Below are 16,203 nucleotides of genomic sequence, written 5' to 3'. Positions count from 1 at the left end.
ATCGTAAATTTTAGCACCAGCCAAGAATGCACAAAATTTCTTGGCCATAAGAATTTCAGATCCTAGCTTTTCCTGTAATCTGAAGTTGGAACATGGGTGTGACTATTTGCAGATGGAGACTGATATAGTGGCAACACATATCCATAGTTGAATTCCCAATTTGTGTTCCAATTTCACAAAGCTCTATATCAACAGTAAATCACAATCCTATTTATGTTTCATCACCAGCAGGGGGATTAAACATAAACACCACATCGAAAAATAGGCCTCTACATGTCTTTCGATACTGCTCAGTGTTGCTGTTAGGACCCGAGATTTCACACTCTCTGCTGCCTGCACAGACTCTGTAAAGAAGGAGCAGAACATCTCAAATTTAATCCCTCTCAGTAATTTGCATCTGGTTTAGATATTGCATCAGGAGCACAAGAGGCTTCTGTTGCTCATTGCAGAAGCCTCATTGGAGTGTTTTGCATTCTAGTGAAGCATTCAGTCCTCTAGCAAATGCGTTACTTTGTGTTGGGGTTCAGCGCCATTTGATGCATCAAAGAAATGATGGAGCAGCAGGCTGTGCAGCCATCCACTGGTACATCTGAGAAATGTTGTAGGTTTTAAACTTATAGCTATCTATTACACATCCTGCCAATTTTTCTTTATGGAGAAAATAATTGGGTGGGGTGTTGAATGGCAGGCAGGAGGTCTTGTGGCACAGTGGGTAGCACCCCTGCCTCTGAACCAGAAACTCCAGTTACAAGCCCCACCGCGGCACTTGATGGCCAAGGGAGATGCGTCCATAATGCATTCAAACAGGTTGATTCTGTCATCCTGCACATTCTTCCATCACGCAAATAGCTGACAGTGAGAGCGGGAGAGACTCCTGGTCAACTGCACTTGATGTGGAGTGGTGCCTCCCAAGCTATAAGCTCCTGGCGTTAGACTAAGCGACCTGTTCCGTGAATTACTAGCTGTATAGACAACTGGAATTCTGCCTTGTACACCACTAGGTGCAGGAAGAGAATTGGAATTGGATGGATTAATGGAAGCTAATCCATCACCACCTGCCCAAGAAAGTTTAAATGTATTCCTTGTCTTTATATTTGTCTCTGATGAACATATTGATTGTTTGTTGTCGTGTTTGTTTTTGTGAACTTGCTGGACCCTTGGAATTTTTGGGTCTAAATTTTTAATGTTTATTTAGGAAGATGTTTATTCAGGATTTTGGCATCTCCACTCTTGGACATTCAGTCACCATTCCTGAAAAGGGACCTTGACCTGCATGATGAGCATTCATTTCAGGACTTTGTCAACTCTTTAAATATAGAGAAAAGGCAGGAAGGGGCAGAAACGAATAAGACCAAGAGGCATTGCATGGTTTAGCAGCACTCCCCAGACAAAGATCAAGCTCCAAACAATACACTGGAGAACCATTTATGGACCAGATGTCAATGTGCTTAAGGTGAAATCTGCCAAATAGTGAAAAGGTTATATGAAAGGTGTGTGCAAATTCTGTTTTAAAATCTGTCTCAGTTAGCTATGGAGCTAATAAAGGTGAAAATCTGTATACGTTGTATTTTTTAATGGAGTATGATGCGTCGCTGGCTAGGCCAGCATTTTTTGCCCATCCCTAATTGTCCTTTAGAAGGTGGTGGTGAGTTGCCTTCTTGAACCGCTGCAGCCTATGTTGTGTGGGTACACCCACAGTGCTGTCAAGAAGGGAGTTACGGGAATTAACCCAGTGTTAGTAATGGAATGGCAATGTGGAGCTGGAGGACAAAGTTAGTGTCTTAAATGAGTACTAAGAGGGTAATGCATAATCTGGAGGTTTGTGCCAACTGTAAAAATTGTTCTTTCATAGGGTTCTGTTCTATATAGTGCATGATTGGTGAGAGCCTTTATTTGCCCACGTTGACATCAGGGCCGGGATTCTCCCCTACCCGGCGGGGCAGGGGGTCCCGGCGTAGCGGTGTGGCGCCAACCACTCCGGCGTCGGGCCTTCCCAAAAGTGCAGAATTCTCCGCACCTTTAGGGGCTAGACCTGCGCCGGAGTGGTTGGCGCCACGCCGACTGGTGCCAAAACTGGCGGCAACAGCCTTTGACGCCCAGAGGTGGTTGAAACCACGGCGGCGGGAGAGGCCTCTCAGCGGCGGGACTTCGGCCCATTGCGGGCCGGAGAATCGGCGCGGAGGGCACGCTGATCGGCGGGGAGGGATTCCCGCCCCCGCCAATTCCTGGGTGGCGGAGAATTTCTGCCACGACGGGGGTGGGATTTTCTCCGTCCCCGGGCAATTCTTCGACGCTGCGGGGGGTCGGAGAATTTCGCCCCCAGGTGTCAAACATATATAAGCTTCTCATTACATGTGTACTGCAAGTCAAATTTTGCAACAGTATTTTTCCAAACATTCCCCTTTTGACATTCAAAAAGTACATGATGATGTTTTGGTGTTGCTGTGGTAGATGTTGCTTGTTTGAACATGGTTGTCCTCTGGGACTGACGGTCATTCAGTTTGATGATTGGGTGGCAATTACATTAGCTGTTTGCTAGAAGGGGAAGCTTCTCTGGTTGGGAGTAGATAGTTGAGATTACGATGATAGATCAGGTAATTCTCTTTCACCTGGTATCATCGAGATGATAACTTCTCCATGCAAGCCCCAAATGGGCTGTCAGTTGTGTCATGTGAGAGTACCTTTAAGAAGTGGATGTTTAAGCAATGTACCTTTAAGAAATGAAGCAGCTCATATTACTGAAGTGATGTCAGAGGGTGGGGGGAGCTGAGCTCACTTCTGCTTTTAGTTTCAGTTTGAGAGAGAGCGGCTGAAAAGTGCCTGGCTGGTTTGCTAAGAGCTGCATGGAGGAAAAGAGCTTGGATGTGTCTGTGTTTTTGCAGTGAGCTGGATTCTGCTGTGATCTCTGCCATGAAAGACTATCCCTGAATCATTTGGGTGATTTAAACTCATAATAGTAATGTCTTTAACCTGATGTGTTTCTGTTTGAAGGTGTTAAGTCTTTTGGAGGTTTGAAGGAACATTTTGAGGGATTATTTAGTGTTGTATTATTTTTGGGGTATCTTTCAAGTAATGTTTATTTAAAATGGTTAAGTTAAATTCATGGAATAAACATTGCTTTGTGTTTAAAAACCCACGTGTCCATAATTGTAATACCACACCTGGAGAACAAGCCGGGTGCTTCAAAAGCAACAATACAATAAAGTGGAGGTTGGTTGAACTCCATGATACATTTTGGGGTTCTGAAAACACTGCTCCCATAACAGTTGGATTGAATTTCTTCAGTCCTTTGAATGTTTGCACTCTCCAACCCTCAGCTTTGGGAATAATTTGGCAGCTTTATCAAAATGAAATTTTGGCTTTCTGTCATTTCACTTTGACCTTGTCACTCACTCCTGATACTATTTTTGGCTTCACTGGGTTTTTTTAGTTGTTGGTTTTCTGGGTGTGGCATAATAATTGCTGGGCTGGATGACTATCCATGACTTCAGTGGGTATGTTTGCTGATTGTTTTGTTCACATCTGTGCTGGATCTACAAGATTGTTTGATGATTCTTTTGGCAATTTTCACTGCTGTGTCGCAGCCTTTCCTTTCTCTTGAAGATAACATGTTAGTGGTGAATCTTCAAACCATTCTTGAAGTGTTTGAATTCTTTATTTGTGAACTGAGGATCATTGATGCTCATCATAATATCGGAAATGCCATGACGATTGAAGACGTTATGTATTTCACTGGTAATCACTGATGGCAGCTGATCCAACTCCCAGTAGTCTGAATAATCTTGGTGACAATATACTCACTTCCTGTGAGAGTAAAGATATCTTCTCCAAGCTTCATCCATAGTCTGTCTGGAATGATATGAGAGGCTTTTTTGTTTGCTCAGCATCATGTTCATTGCTAACACTGTACTGACTCATGTAGTTCAAAATATCATTGTTCATAGAATAGCTTGCATGGATATGCTTCAGCATCTATTTTTTAATTTCTTTAGGGAGATGGGTCCTAGATCCTTTGTCACCTATTTTGTGTCTTATATCCAGTACTCTCTTACAGCGACAAGTATGTTTCTAATGGTTTCAGGCCATTCTTTCATCACAGCTTCCTGTAGCACATGAACGGTTGCATCTCATCGCACACTTTGCTTGATCTGAGAAATTATGGTGTATGTCAGGTTGAATGTTTCAGCTGGGTTGATGACTTCCAGAGAATGTCATGCAGTTACTTGTAACACTGTGTATTAGCCCCATCAACTTCCTTCAAAGGGAGGCCAGCTCTCAACAGCAGGTCGGCGATGTACATCTGCTTCCTTGGATGACGAGCTCACCTTATGAAGAAAGAGTGAGCAGGGTTGGGCCTATACCGATTGGCATTTAGACGAAGGAGAGATGATCTCATTGAAACATATAAGATCCTCAGCGGACATGATAGGTTAGATGTTTCCACTTATGGAGGAAACTACAATGAGAGAACACAGTTTCAAAATAAGAGGTTTCGCTTTTCAGATGGAGAGGGGGAGGAGGATCTTTCCTCTAAAAGGGTTGATAGTTTGTGGAATTCACTTTTTCAGAAAGCAGTGCAGGCTGGGCCATTGAATTTATTTAAGGCAGAGCTTGACAAACTTTTCAGAGATAAGGTAGTCAACGGTTAAGAAGGCAAATAGGAAAGTGGAGTTAAGGCCACAACCAGATCAGTCATCATCTTATTGAATGCCAGAGCAGGCTGAAAGAGCCAAATGGCCTACCCCAGCTCCTAAGTCCTATGGTCCTATGTTTCCTTGCTTGTACCTCACTTTCAAGAGACATCTCTCCAAACAAAGTAACATTCTTTGCAAACACTTTTGAGCAGATAGAAGTCATTTGAAAATTATGCTTTGAAGTGGCCTTTGGTCAGATTCTACAGTCGCTTTCTCTCTCAGAAACAGTAACTGGCTGAAAGGCTGACAAGCAAAGGTATTCTTTCTTGATCTGTGCACAACATTGTTCAGTTTGCATTAGCCCCCTTGAGTGCAAACAAAAAGGGTGTCCTTGCTGCAGATGGGTTGCTCGAAATATATTTTCACTGTCAGCACACTATAGGGTGACTTCATTGTTGACATCATAGTACCCCTGCACTGCCGCTGTCGTCACTAGCTGTTTGATGTGAATGAAAACTGCTTCTTGTTTTGTGCCCCAGTACCACTGTGCATTCTTTACAGTGAGCTTGTGTAGAGGTTCACGCTCCAACAGATTGGGCAAGAACATGTCTAAGTAGTTCACAAATCCAATAAATTGCTGCAGTTACCTTCACAGCTGTTAGTTGCTGCATCTCTGCTACAGCACGCACCTTATCAGGATCAAGGCGAATTCCTCTAGTTGTTAATCCATAACCTATGTCCATGACTTCAGTCAGCGTCACCTGCAAATCTTTCTTATTCAGTTTCACATTCATCTGGTGAGCTCTCTCCAACAGGCTCACTGGATTTCAATCATGGTCTTTTTTTTAAAATAAACTATTTGTCACAAGTGGGCTTACATTAACACTGCAAAGAGGTTACTGTGAAAATCCCCTAGTTGCCACACTCCAGTGCCTGTTTGAGGGAGAATTCAGCATGTCCAAATTACCTAACAGCTAGTCTTTTGGGACTTGTGGGAGGAAACCGGAGCACCCGGAGGAAAAACGATTTAGATGGTCGATTTAGGTGAGAAAAGATGAAAGTATGCTTGAATGGAACAGAAACACTGGCTTGGACTGGTTGAGTTGAATGGCCTATTTCCATGATGTATATCCTATGTAAAATCACAACATAATATTTCACTTCTGATGTATCTTGTGCTCTTCGTTCCATAGTATTTCTTTTTATTTCTTTTTATTTCTATTCAATTAATTCCTCTAGATTTGACTATTCTAACACACTACAGGTTGTCCACCCCATTCTGCCATCCACTGACCTTCAGATTAAGTGTGATAAACATTACTTCATATTGGATGAGTTAACTCATCCTGATTTAGCTCATTGGGCTAAATCGCTGGCTTTTAAAGCAGACCAAGCAGGCCAGCAGCACGGTTCGATTCCTGTATCAGCCTCCCCGGACAGGCGCCGGAATGTGGCGACTAGGGGCTTTTCACAGTAACTTCATTGAAGCCTACTCGTGACAATAAGCAATTTTCATTTTTTTTTCATTTGTAGGAATGGAGAATTGTGGAAATGAGGACAGACTGTCTTAGACATTGTGCGTGATCAAGTTGATGGTGTGCTTGTATGTACTGCATTAATGCAATACCAAAATTGATATATGTGAATATGCACTCAAAATATTCAATTGCCCTCTTTACAGAGCAAGGAGAATCAACTGGTCAGCAGCATACGTTTGAAGGACATCAGTCACCAGGGCACCGACTTGAAGCAAGCATCAGGACAGATACAGAAACTTTGCAACATTTGTACAGTGGTGTGGATAAGGAAGCACACAATGAAGGACAGGGTGCTGGAGGTGGGGTTTAATAAGTGTTTTGGATTGCAAGGCTGAGTTGCGTGTTACATTTGTTATGGGCCAGGGTTTAGAGAACCCCAAAGTGTATCATGGAGTTCACCTGACCCACAACTTTTAATAGATTGTAGTATGGGGAGCACACGGCCCACTCTACAGGTGTGGTACAGCAGAAATGGAAAAGTATTTTTTAAAGCAAAACAATGTTTATTCTGTGAACTCAAGTTAACCTTTTTAAAACATACAGTGAACATCTTAGCAACCATTAATTCAAATACAACCCCCAAAGAATACAACACTAAGTAATCCTTAAGCTGTCCTTTTAACATCCATAAGACTTAAAAAAGAACTTTTAACAGAAGCACATCAGGCTAAAGTCACTACTGAGAGTAGTTATTAGTTTTAAATCACCAAAGGATCGATTATAAGTTTTTAGATTACAGGGAGAGAGACTAATACCCCTTCTGGCTGTGAGTGCAGCTATACAGCTCTGAAAATGAAACTAAAACACACCCAGCAGCAAACAGCCTGAAACTAAAGTAAAAAGCTGACAGACAGCCCAGCTCCACCCACTCTCTGATATCACTGCAGTAATAAACACCCATTTCTAAAAAGTACTCCCACTACAGATATTTACATACAAACCCATTTATAAACACCTATTTCTTAAAGGTACTCTCACATATCCCTGTTCCATTACTGTTACTGACAGTAAATATTTGCTTTCTAACAAAAATGTAAGAACATATGAATCATATTGCTTTTGTATATGCCATACAGATGACTTTAGGAAGGTGCTCTGAATAGATGGAATCAAAAAGGGACTACTTCATCTTGCTTGGTAACTATTTATAGACAGCAGTAGCAGAAGGGGTCAGAGATATTATAATTGCTGCTTGTTCATAAAGATTAGTGGATATTGTGAGGAAATGCCCTGAGGGGGCTTGAGCATGCGCAGCGAAGCACATGAGCAGTTAGGTGGCACTCATGTTTCTCATAAGTCTCTACCATCATAGAGCACTGCATAAGTGACAGTGCGCTCTGTCTCTAATATATCTACAAGATGCATCGAAGCAACTCGTCAATTAAAACTGAAGCAAGACTCCTTCAAACGCATTTTTCAAACACACAACATCTGCCACCGAGAAGAACAAGCAAATGTGTGGAGTACCACCACCTGTAAGTTTGCCTCCAAGTCACATAGCAACCTGATTTTGGAACTATATCATTCCTTTACTGTCACTCAGTCACATATGAGTTGGCTATGGGACTTAGGCTACATGTCCAGAACTGAAGGCAAATTGTTTAAAAATTGGAAGTTTTAATGATGAAGTATATAAGTTCCTCATGAAAGCAATTGAAGCTGAATATATTAATATCTTAAGAAGATAGCTGAATAAACCTAGGGCTAGCGAAGCGAAAGGATTCAAAAGAAAAATCATATACTCCATTAATCTGCTGGTTCCTTTGCTGCTGCGGGATGAGATGGAATGCTGTTTTTGGAATGGAATCAGGTAAAGACTAAGATGAAGGATGAATGTTATGCTGGTGTCTTTCTCTTTACAAAGTATCTGGGAGATTTACCTGGTCCTGCAACTAGGTTAATGGACCAAATCTAAGAAAATTAGGTGGGTTAGTGTATAAGCCTCTGAGCCATTAGAGCAAATCACCTGAGATTGGGAGTGGGACGGACGGGATTTTATGCTCCCGTTTAAAGGGGTGGGATCGGCGGCATGGGGCGGACAAATCCCCAGGAGTCCCAAAGCGCATTTTTTACCTGGCTTCCCCAGGTAGAGGGTGGCAGCCAACCACCAGGACCTGGTGTGGTTAGTCCTCCCAGCTAGGATTGTACTAGAAGCGATAAAGTGTAAATATATTTATGCTCATTTACCAGCAACCTCCTCTGAGTCATGAAACTGGCGACGAGGACAAAGGACACTCCAGTCTCACTCAGAGATTTGCTTGGCCGCTGGAGGTTCGCTGTTTGGGGACGTCACGTCGTATTGGTTAATATGCAGTTTTTCAGATAATTGGAAGCCTTTGATGGAGGTCTGGAAGATTGGAACCAATGAGTGGAGCACATGAGGTACTTTTCCAGGCAAACGGGATTTTGGGGGAAGACCAACAGGAAGTCCTCCTGACTCAGGCTGGACCCAGACCTTTGGGATTATAAAGAGTCTGATTTAGCCAGCTGCACTGGCCTGCAGGTCTTTTGATGAGCTGGTTGCTTCGGTTTGAAAACACTATGACTCCAAGCCTTCCGTATTTGTGCAACTATATTGTTTTAATACAGCGGTGCACTCTCCTGGTGAAGCTGTCATGGACATCTTGACCTTCCTGTGGCATCTAGAACATAGAACAATACAGCACAGAACAGGCCCTTCAGCCCTCGATGTTGTATCGAGCATTGTCCGAAACCAAGATCAAGCTATCCCACTCCCTGTCATTCTAGTGTGCTCCATGTGCCTATCCAATAACCGCTTGAAAGTTCCAAAAGTGTCCAACTCCACTATCGCAGCAGGCAGTCCATTCCACAACCTAACCACTCGCTGAGTAAAGAACCTACCTCGGACATCACTCCTATATCTCCCACCCGGAATCTTATATTTATGCCCCCTTGTAACAGCTACATCCACCCGAGGAAATAGTCTCTGAACGCTCACTCTATCTATCCCCCTCATCATCTTATAAACCCCTATTAAGTCGCCTCTCATCCTCCTCCGCTCCAAAGAGAAAAGCCATAGCTCCCTCAACCTTTCCTCATAAGACCTATCCTGCAAACCAGGCAGCATCCTGGTAAATCTCCTTTTTACCCTTTGCAATGCTTCCACATCCTTCCAATAATGAGGTGACCAGAACTTCACACACTACTCCAAATGTGGTCTCACCAGGGTCATGTATAGTTGCAGCATAACCCCGCGGCTCTTAAACTCAAGCCCCTGTTAATAAACGGTAACACACTATAAGCCTTCTTCACGGCTCTATCCACTTGAGTGGCAACCTTCAGAGATCTGTGGACATGAAACCCAAGATCTCTCTGTTCCTCCACATTCCTCAGAACCCTGCCATTGACCCTGTAATCCGCATTCAAATTCTTTCCACCAAAATGAACCACCTCGCACTTATCAGGGTGAAACTCCATCTGCCATTTTTCAGCACAGCTCTGCATCCTATCAATGTCTCTTTGCAGCCTACAACAGCCCTCCACCTCATCCACTACTCCACCAATCTTGGTGTCATCAGCAAATTTACTGACCCACCCTTCAGCCCCCTCCTCCAAGTCATTGATAAAAATCACAAATAGCAGAGGACCCAGCACTGATCCCTGTGGTACACCGCTGGTAACTGGTCTCCAGTCTGAACATTTTCTATCCACCAGCACCCTCTGTCTTCTATGTGATAGCCAGTTACTTATCCAATTGGCCAAATTTCCCTCTATCCCACACCTCCTTAATTTCTTCTTGAGCCGACCATGGGGAACCTCATCAAACGCCTTACTAAAATCCATGTATACAACATCAACTGCTCTACCTTCATCTACATACTTAGTTACCTCCTCAAAGAATTCAATCAAATTTGTGAGGCAAGACTTGCCCTTCACAAATCCGTGTTGACTATCCTGGATTAAGCTGCATCTTTCCAAATGGTCATAAAACCTATCCTTCAGGACCTTTTCCATTAACTTACCGACCACCGAAGTAAGACTAACTGGCCTATAATTACCAGGGTCATTCCTATTCCCTTTCTTGAACAGAGGAACAACATTCGCCACTCTTCAGTCCTCTGGCACTATCCCCGTGGACAGTGAGGACTCAAAGATCAAAGCCAAAGGCTCTGCAATCTCATCCCTTGCCTCCCAAAGAATCCTTGGATATATCACATCTGGCCCAGGGGACTTGTCGACCCTCAGGGTTTTCAAAATTGCTAATACATCCTTCCTCAGAACATCTACCTCCTCCAGCCTACCCGCCTGTATCACACTCTCATCCTCAAAAACATGGCCCCTCTCCTTGGTGAACACTGAAGAAAATAATTCATTCAATGCCTCTCCTATTTCTTCTGACTCCATGCACAAGTTCCCACTACTGTCCTTGACCGGCCCAACCCTCACCCTGGTCATTCTTTTATTTCTCACATAAGAGTAAAAAGCCTTGCGGTTTTCTTTGATCCGGCCTGCCAAGGACTTCTCATGCACTCTCCGTGCTCTCCTAAGCCCTTTTTTAGCTCACTCCTTGCTACCTTGTAACCCTCAAGTGACCCAACTGAACCTTGTTTTCTCATCCTTACATACTCTTCCTTTTTCCTCTTGACAAGACATTCAACCTCTTTTGTGAACCATGGTTCCCTCACACGGCCATTTCCTCCCTTCCTGACAGGGACATACCTGTCAAGGACACGCAGTATTTGTTCCTTGAACAAGCTCCACTTTTCATTTGTGCCTTTTCCCTGACAGTTTCTGTTCCCATCTTATGCTCCCTAATTCTTGTCTAATCGCATCATAATTACCCCTCCCCCAATTATAAACCTTGCCCTGCCGTAAGGCCCTATCCCTCTCCATTGCAATAGTGAAAGACACCGAATTGTGGTCACTATCTCCAAAGTGCTCTCCCACAAACAAATCTAACACTTGGCCCGGTTCATTACCCAGTACCAAATACAATGTGCCCCCCTCTTGTCGGCTTATCCACATATAGTGTCAGGAAACCCTCCTGCACACACTGTACAAAAACTGCCCCATCCGAACTGTTCGACCTATAGAGGTTCCAATCAATATTTGGAAAGTTAAAGTCACCTATGACAACTACCCTGAGACCTCCTCACCTATCCATAATCTGTTTTGCAATTTCTTCCTCCACATCTCTATTACTATTTGGGGGCCTATAGAAAACTCCTAACAATGTGACCGCTCCTTTCCTATTTTTAACTTTGGCCCATATTACCTTAGTAGGCAGATCCCCTTCGAACTGCCTTTCTACAGCCGTTAAATTATCCTTGATTAACAATGCTACTCCTCCACCTCTTTTCCCAACTTCCCTACTCTTGCTGAAACATCTATACCCCAGAACTTTCAACAACCATTCCTGTCCCTGTTCTAACAATGTCTCCGTAATGGCCACAACATTGTAGTCCCAAGTACCAACCCACGCTCCAAGTTCACCTACCTTATTCCGGATGCTCCTTGCATTGAAGTAGACACACTTCAACCCACCTTTCTGTCTGCCGGTACACTCCTGCGACCTTGATATCCTCCTCAGTACCTCACTACTCTCAAGACTGATTTCTGGACTATAGCTCGTTTTCCCAGCCCCCTGACAAATTAGTTTAAACCCCCCCGAAGAGCCGTAGCAAATTACCCCCCCCCCCCCCCCCCCCCCCCCCAGGATATTGGTGCCCCTCTCATTCAGGTGCAAACCGTCCTGTCTGTACAGGTCCCACCTTCCGCAGAATGTGCTCCAATTATCCACGTACCTGAAACCCTCCCTCCTACACCATCCCTGCAGCCACGTGTTTATCTGCACTCTCTCCCTGTTCCTCATGTCACTAGCACGTGGTACCGGCAACAAACCAGAGATGACAACATGGTTTGTCCTGGCTCTCAGCTTCCACCCTAGCTCCCTAAATTCCTGTTTTAAATCCCCGTCCCTTCTCTTACCTATGTCGTTGGTACCGATGTATACCATGACTTGTGACTGTTCCCCCTCCGCCTTAAGGATTCTGAAAACACAGTCCGAGACTTCACAGACCCTGGCACCCGGGAGGCAGCATACCATCCGTGAGTCTCTTTCGCTGCCACAGAACCGTCTATCTGTCCCTCTAACTAGCGAGTCCCCAATAACTATTGCTCTCCTGCTCTCCCTCCTTCCCTTCTGAGCCACAGGGATGGACTCGGTGCTGGAGATCAGTTCACTGTGACTTACCCCTGATAGGTCGTCCCCCTCAACAGTATCCAAAACGGTATACTTGTTACTAGGGAAATGACCACAGAGGATCCCTGCACTGACTGCTTCCTCCCAGCCCCTCTCACCGTCACCCATCTATCTTGATTCTTCAGAGTAACTACATCCCTGAAGCTACTATCTATGACCACCTCTGCCTCCCGAATGATCCAAAGTTCATCCAGCTCCAGCTCTAGTTCCCTAATGCGGTTTCTGAGGAGCTGGAGATGGGTGCACTTCCCACAGGTGAAATCAGCAGGGACACTGACGGCATCCCTCACCTCAAACATTCTGCAGGAGGAACATTGCATTGCCTTCCCTGCCATCCCCTCTAGCTAAAAAAAGAAAGAAATAACTTACCTGTTATTCACTCTACCCCTTAAGTTAAAGGAGGTGGAAGGGTGGGGGACACTACAAGTGTAGTGTCTAGGGTTTCTGATCTGCTCAACTTAAATACAGGTAAAAATAAAACACTTAACCAGCAACCACTGCGCCCCACACAAGAACAGCAATCAGCTGTTATGGGCCTGCACAGACACTTTAAATCTTTACCACTTAACCAGCAGTCACTCTGTCCTCACTCCGACCGGATTCAGCTGGAAACTTACAACGGTAAGTTTTTAAAATTTTACTCCCCTTCTCAGCAAGCACTCACTCAGCAACCACTGCGCCCCGCACGATAACTGTCACTTGAAAAAAGCTCCTCCACAAACCGCCTTCAAGATACGGTGACCGCAATGCACTGATGCAAATTTTCCCCGCAACAGCCAATCAGCAGCACCGCTCTACTTCCCTGTGCTGGATGCTTGCCTTCACTTGAACACGAGGGTGTCTTGCTCAGGTACACATTCTAGATGCAGTGACCGCAATGCACTGGTGCCAATTTTCACTGCAACAGCCAATCAGCAGCTCCGCTCTACTGCCCTCTGCTGAATCAATCGGAGTGAACAATGCAAGTTTTGGCCGTTCCTCTGCAAGATGTTGAGAAACGGCTCATATGTTACATTAACAATATGGCAAGACAGAGGAAGTTGTTGGTGGAAACCACTAGATTTGAAACAGGCCATTGAGTTTTCCCTCGCTCGTGAACATGCGGAGAAAGGTGTCCAGGAGCTGCAGGGTTCCATGGACAATAGCATCCATTGTTTGGACCACTGACACTTTCGTACTCCCTCTCGTTCACAGGACTGTGCTGGTCCGGCAAGATTGCCTCCGAAAGATCAGCTCCTGAGGCAAATCCATAGGAGAGTTCGGATCCCGAGTGCTGCTGCTACCCAGTGGGGTACTTTGCCCGAGGATGATGGGGAGAGCCGGCCGCATTGTCGACTGTGTGGTCAGAAGATTCGGGAAGGTCAGTTCGACGCAGGAAATGCCGTCCGCAACAACCACCTAAGTCGCTGTGAGCCATGGCCTTGCATGTGGATGTCCCTGATGGGGACTGCAATTAAACTGTGTCGCGGCACTGAAGGAAAAACCAATCCAGACCACTTTGTAGGTCAATAGCCACATAGTGCTGATGGAAATGGACACTGGTGCCATTGTCTCCATTGTTGACCTTCGCACATTTTGGCGGCCTCGTACAGGGATCATGCCACTGGCATTGCATGACACCAAAGCAAGGTTGGGAATCTACACGGAGGTGCCTTTGAAGATCTTGGAGACCAGCCAGCCGCCAGTTTTAACTCCAGTTTCAACTCTGGATGCCTTTGGGTTGAGTGGGGTGCAGAATGGGAGTTTTGACTTCTGAACCTTTCTTAATTTTGTTTGCACTGTCTCAAGCCCCAAACCAACAAAAATTAAGTAATGATAATCTTTATTGTCACAAGTAGGCTTACATTAACACTGCAATGAAGTTACTGTTGAAAGCTCCTAGTCGTCACATTACGGCGCCTGTTTGGGTACACAGAGGGAGAATTTAGAACATGCAATTCATCCAACAGCACGTCTTTTAGGACTTGTGGGAGGAAACCGGAGCACCCAAAGGAAACGCACGCTGACACGGGAGAACGTGCAGACTCTACACAGAGTGACTCAAGCCAGGAATTGCACCTGAAACCCTGGAGCTGTGAAGCAACTGTGATAACCACTGTGCTACCGTGCCACCCTAGTTAGCGAGCAGGAACCGAGTGTGGGAGACCAAGTACACACAGGGTCCAAGGGGACATTCCTTGGCATAAGGCTGGAACTTGGTTAGGAGGGAGGGCGAGATCCTTCAAAAATCTATTGGTGGTGGAATGGAGATGGAAGCCCAGGTTTTGGAAAGTCGAATGATTCTGCCTCAACTCTTCCTGCTCAAAAAAAATCTACACAAATTCTAAAAATACCTGCTTGCCTTGGCCACTTTTGACCATTCTGCTGCCTCCTGCCAGATGGTCATCTGGTACCATTACATGTGAATCTGGTACCAATTTGGGTTCAATAACATCATCGGCTTTTGGCATTCACACCTTCATTAGATCGCCAATTGCCTGTGGTAAGTGGACTCCATAAAAAGGTGGGCATGTAGGATTCTAGGAGGCGGCGACACAGGAACACTGGGAAGGAAGCTTTCCACCTCATTTAGGGCAGGATTCGCCGTCCGCGGCCGCCTGGTGACCATAAATCCCAGTCCAATATCGATGGGCCATAACATGGTTTGTGTCCTGCCTGTGGCGATCTGGTGGCAGGAGGGGCGGATGAATCCAGCCCATAGTCACTGTCCAGCCCATATACATGCCCTCCCCGTCATCCAAACTATTCCCACTAAGGGATCTAAGTTGTGTTGTTCTACGAGTGTTTTTATCGATTGACACAGCATCAACGTTTTTGAAGATATTTGTCTGTTTTTCAAAGTTAATGTATCTGTAAGTCATTTAATTGCAACTGTGCGTGTATCCCTAATTTAATAGCAATTCTGCACTGAAGTCAGTTTCATCATGCACAGGATATGGAATAAACTGCGAGCAAGCTGACATGCCACTACAGTGATAATTCTGTGGTACCAGACTCCCAGTGATGATTGGCACACCCAGTAAACATATCACAGAAAATCACAACCATGAAGCCCATGACTTCCCATCAATTAAAGTTAAAAGACTGCGTGCTGCTAATTTCCTGAGCTGCTACCTGCAAAAATCCACGAGGAAGATCCTATCACACAATTGCCTCTTGAACCTATTCTGCTGGAGCGTATTCCATAATAGGCTTCTTTGCAAGTGGATAGGTACAAAGTACCCAGTTACCATGGATGTTGGTATAAAACTTGACCTTTGAAGTCTCAAATAATCCCTCCACAAAGGTGATGTGTTGGGTAAACTGGGTCTGCGAGGACTGCATTTACTGCAGTGGTGAGAGAGACAGACTTCCAACACTTGAAGAAATGCAACTCGATTTTATTGAACACTTAACTATCATACATGCTTTAACTGTGAGTTGACACAATGCTGACTTGACTGGAGACCTGAGGCTAACCTGACCAGACTATCTTACTACCACATGGTATTTGTTCTAGTTGCTGCTCACGAGCTCTGACTGTCTCAGAGGCTGGATCCCGAGAGAGCGGGAAAACTAGTGCCCTCTGGCTTTATATTTGTAGTGTCCTGTCTGGTGATTGGCTGCTGTGTTCTGTATGCTCACTGGTCATCCTGTGAGTCAATTACTGCCTGTCTGTGCACCATCATATACCTGGATGTATATTATGACATCCCCCTTTTTTTAATGTGTTCAGGTCAATAAATAGTGAGTGTGTGTGTACAGGAGCCTGACTATATACAAAATATGCTAACGTATTTACATGGGAAGGTGTCTAGTGCAGATAGAG

The 16,203-nt window shown here is 44.8% G+C and overlaps 1 protein-coding gene across 4 annotated transcripts in view; it reads left to right on the top strand.

Annotated features, from left to right (window-relative positions):
* The window catches only part of spock3 (SPARC (osteonectin), cwcv and kazal like domains proteoglycan 3), a 765,994-nt gene that overhangs the window by 684,712 nt on the left and 65,079 nt on the right, over positions 1 to 16,203 (top strand). For all 4 annotated transcript variants that reach the window (XM_038792122.1, XM_038792123.1, XM_038792124.1 and 1 more), the window contains one exon: positions 6,316 to 6,471. In XM_038792122.1, coding sequence (XP_038648050.1) covers positions 6,316 to 6,471 — 156 coding nt within the window. The remainder of the gene's footprint in view (positions 1 to 6,315; positions 6,472 to 16,203) is intronic.

The sequence above is a fragment of the Scyliorhinus canicula genome, chromosome 3 (assembly GCF_902713615.1).
Source record: "Scyliorhinus canicula chromosome 3, sScyCan1.1, whole genome shotgun sequence".
NCBI classification, from domain to species: domain Eukaryota; kingdom Metazoa; phylum Chordata; class Chondrichthyes; order Carcharhiniformes; family Scyliorhinidae; genus Scyliorhinus; species Scyliorhinus canicula.
This window is presented reverse-complemented; position numbering and strand designations above follow the sequence as displayed.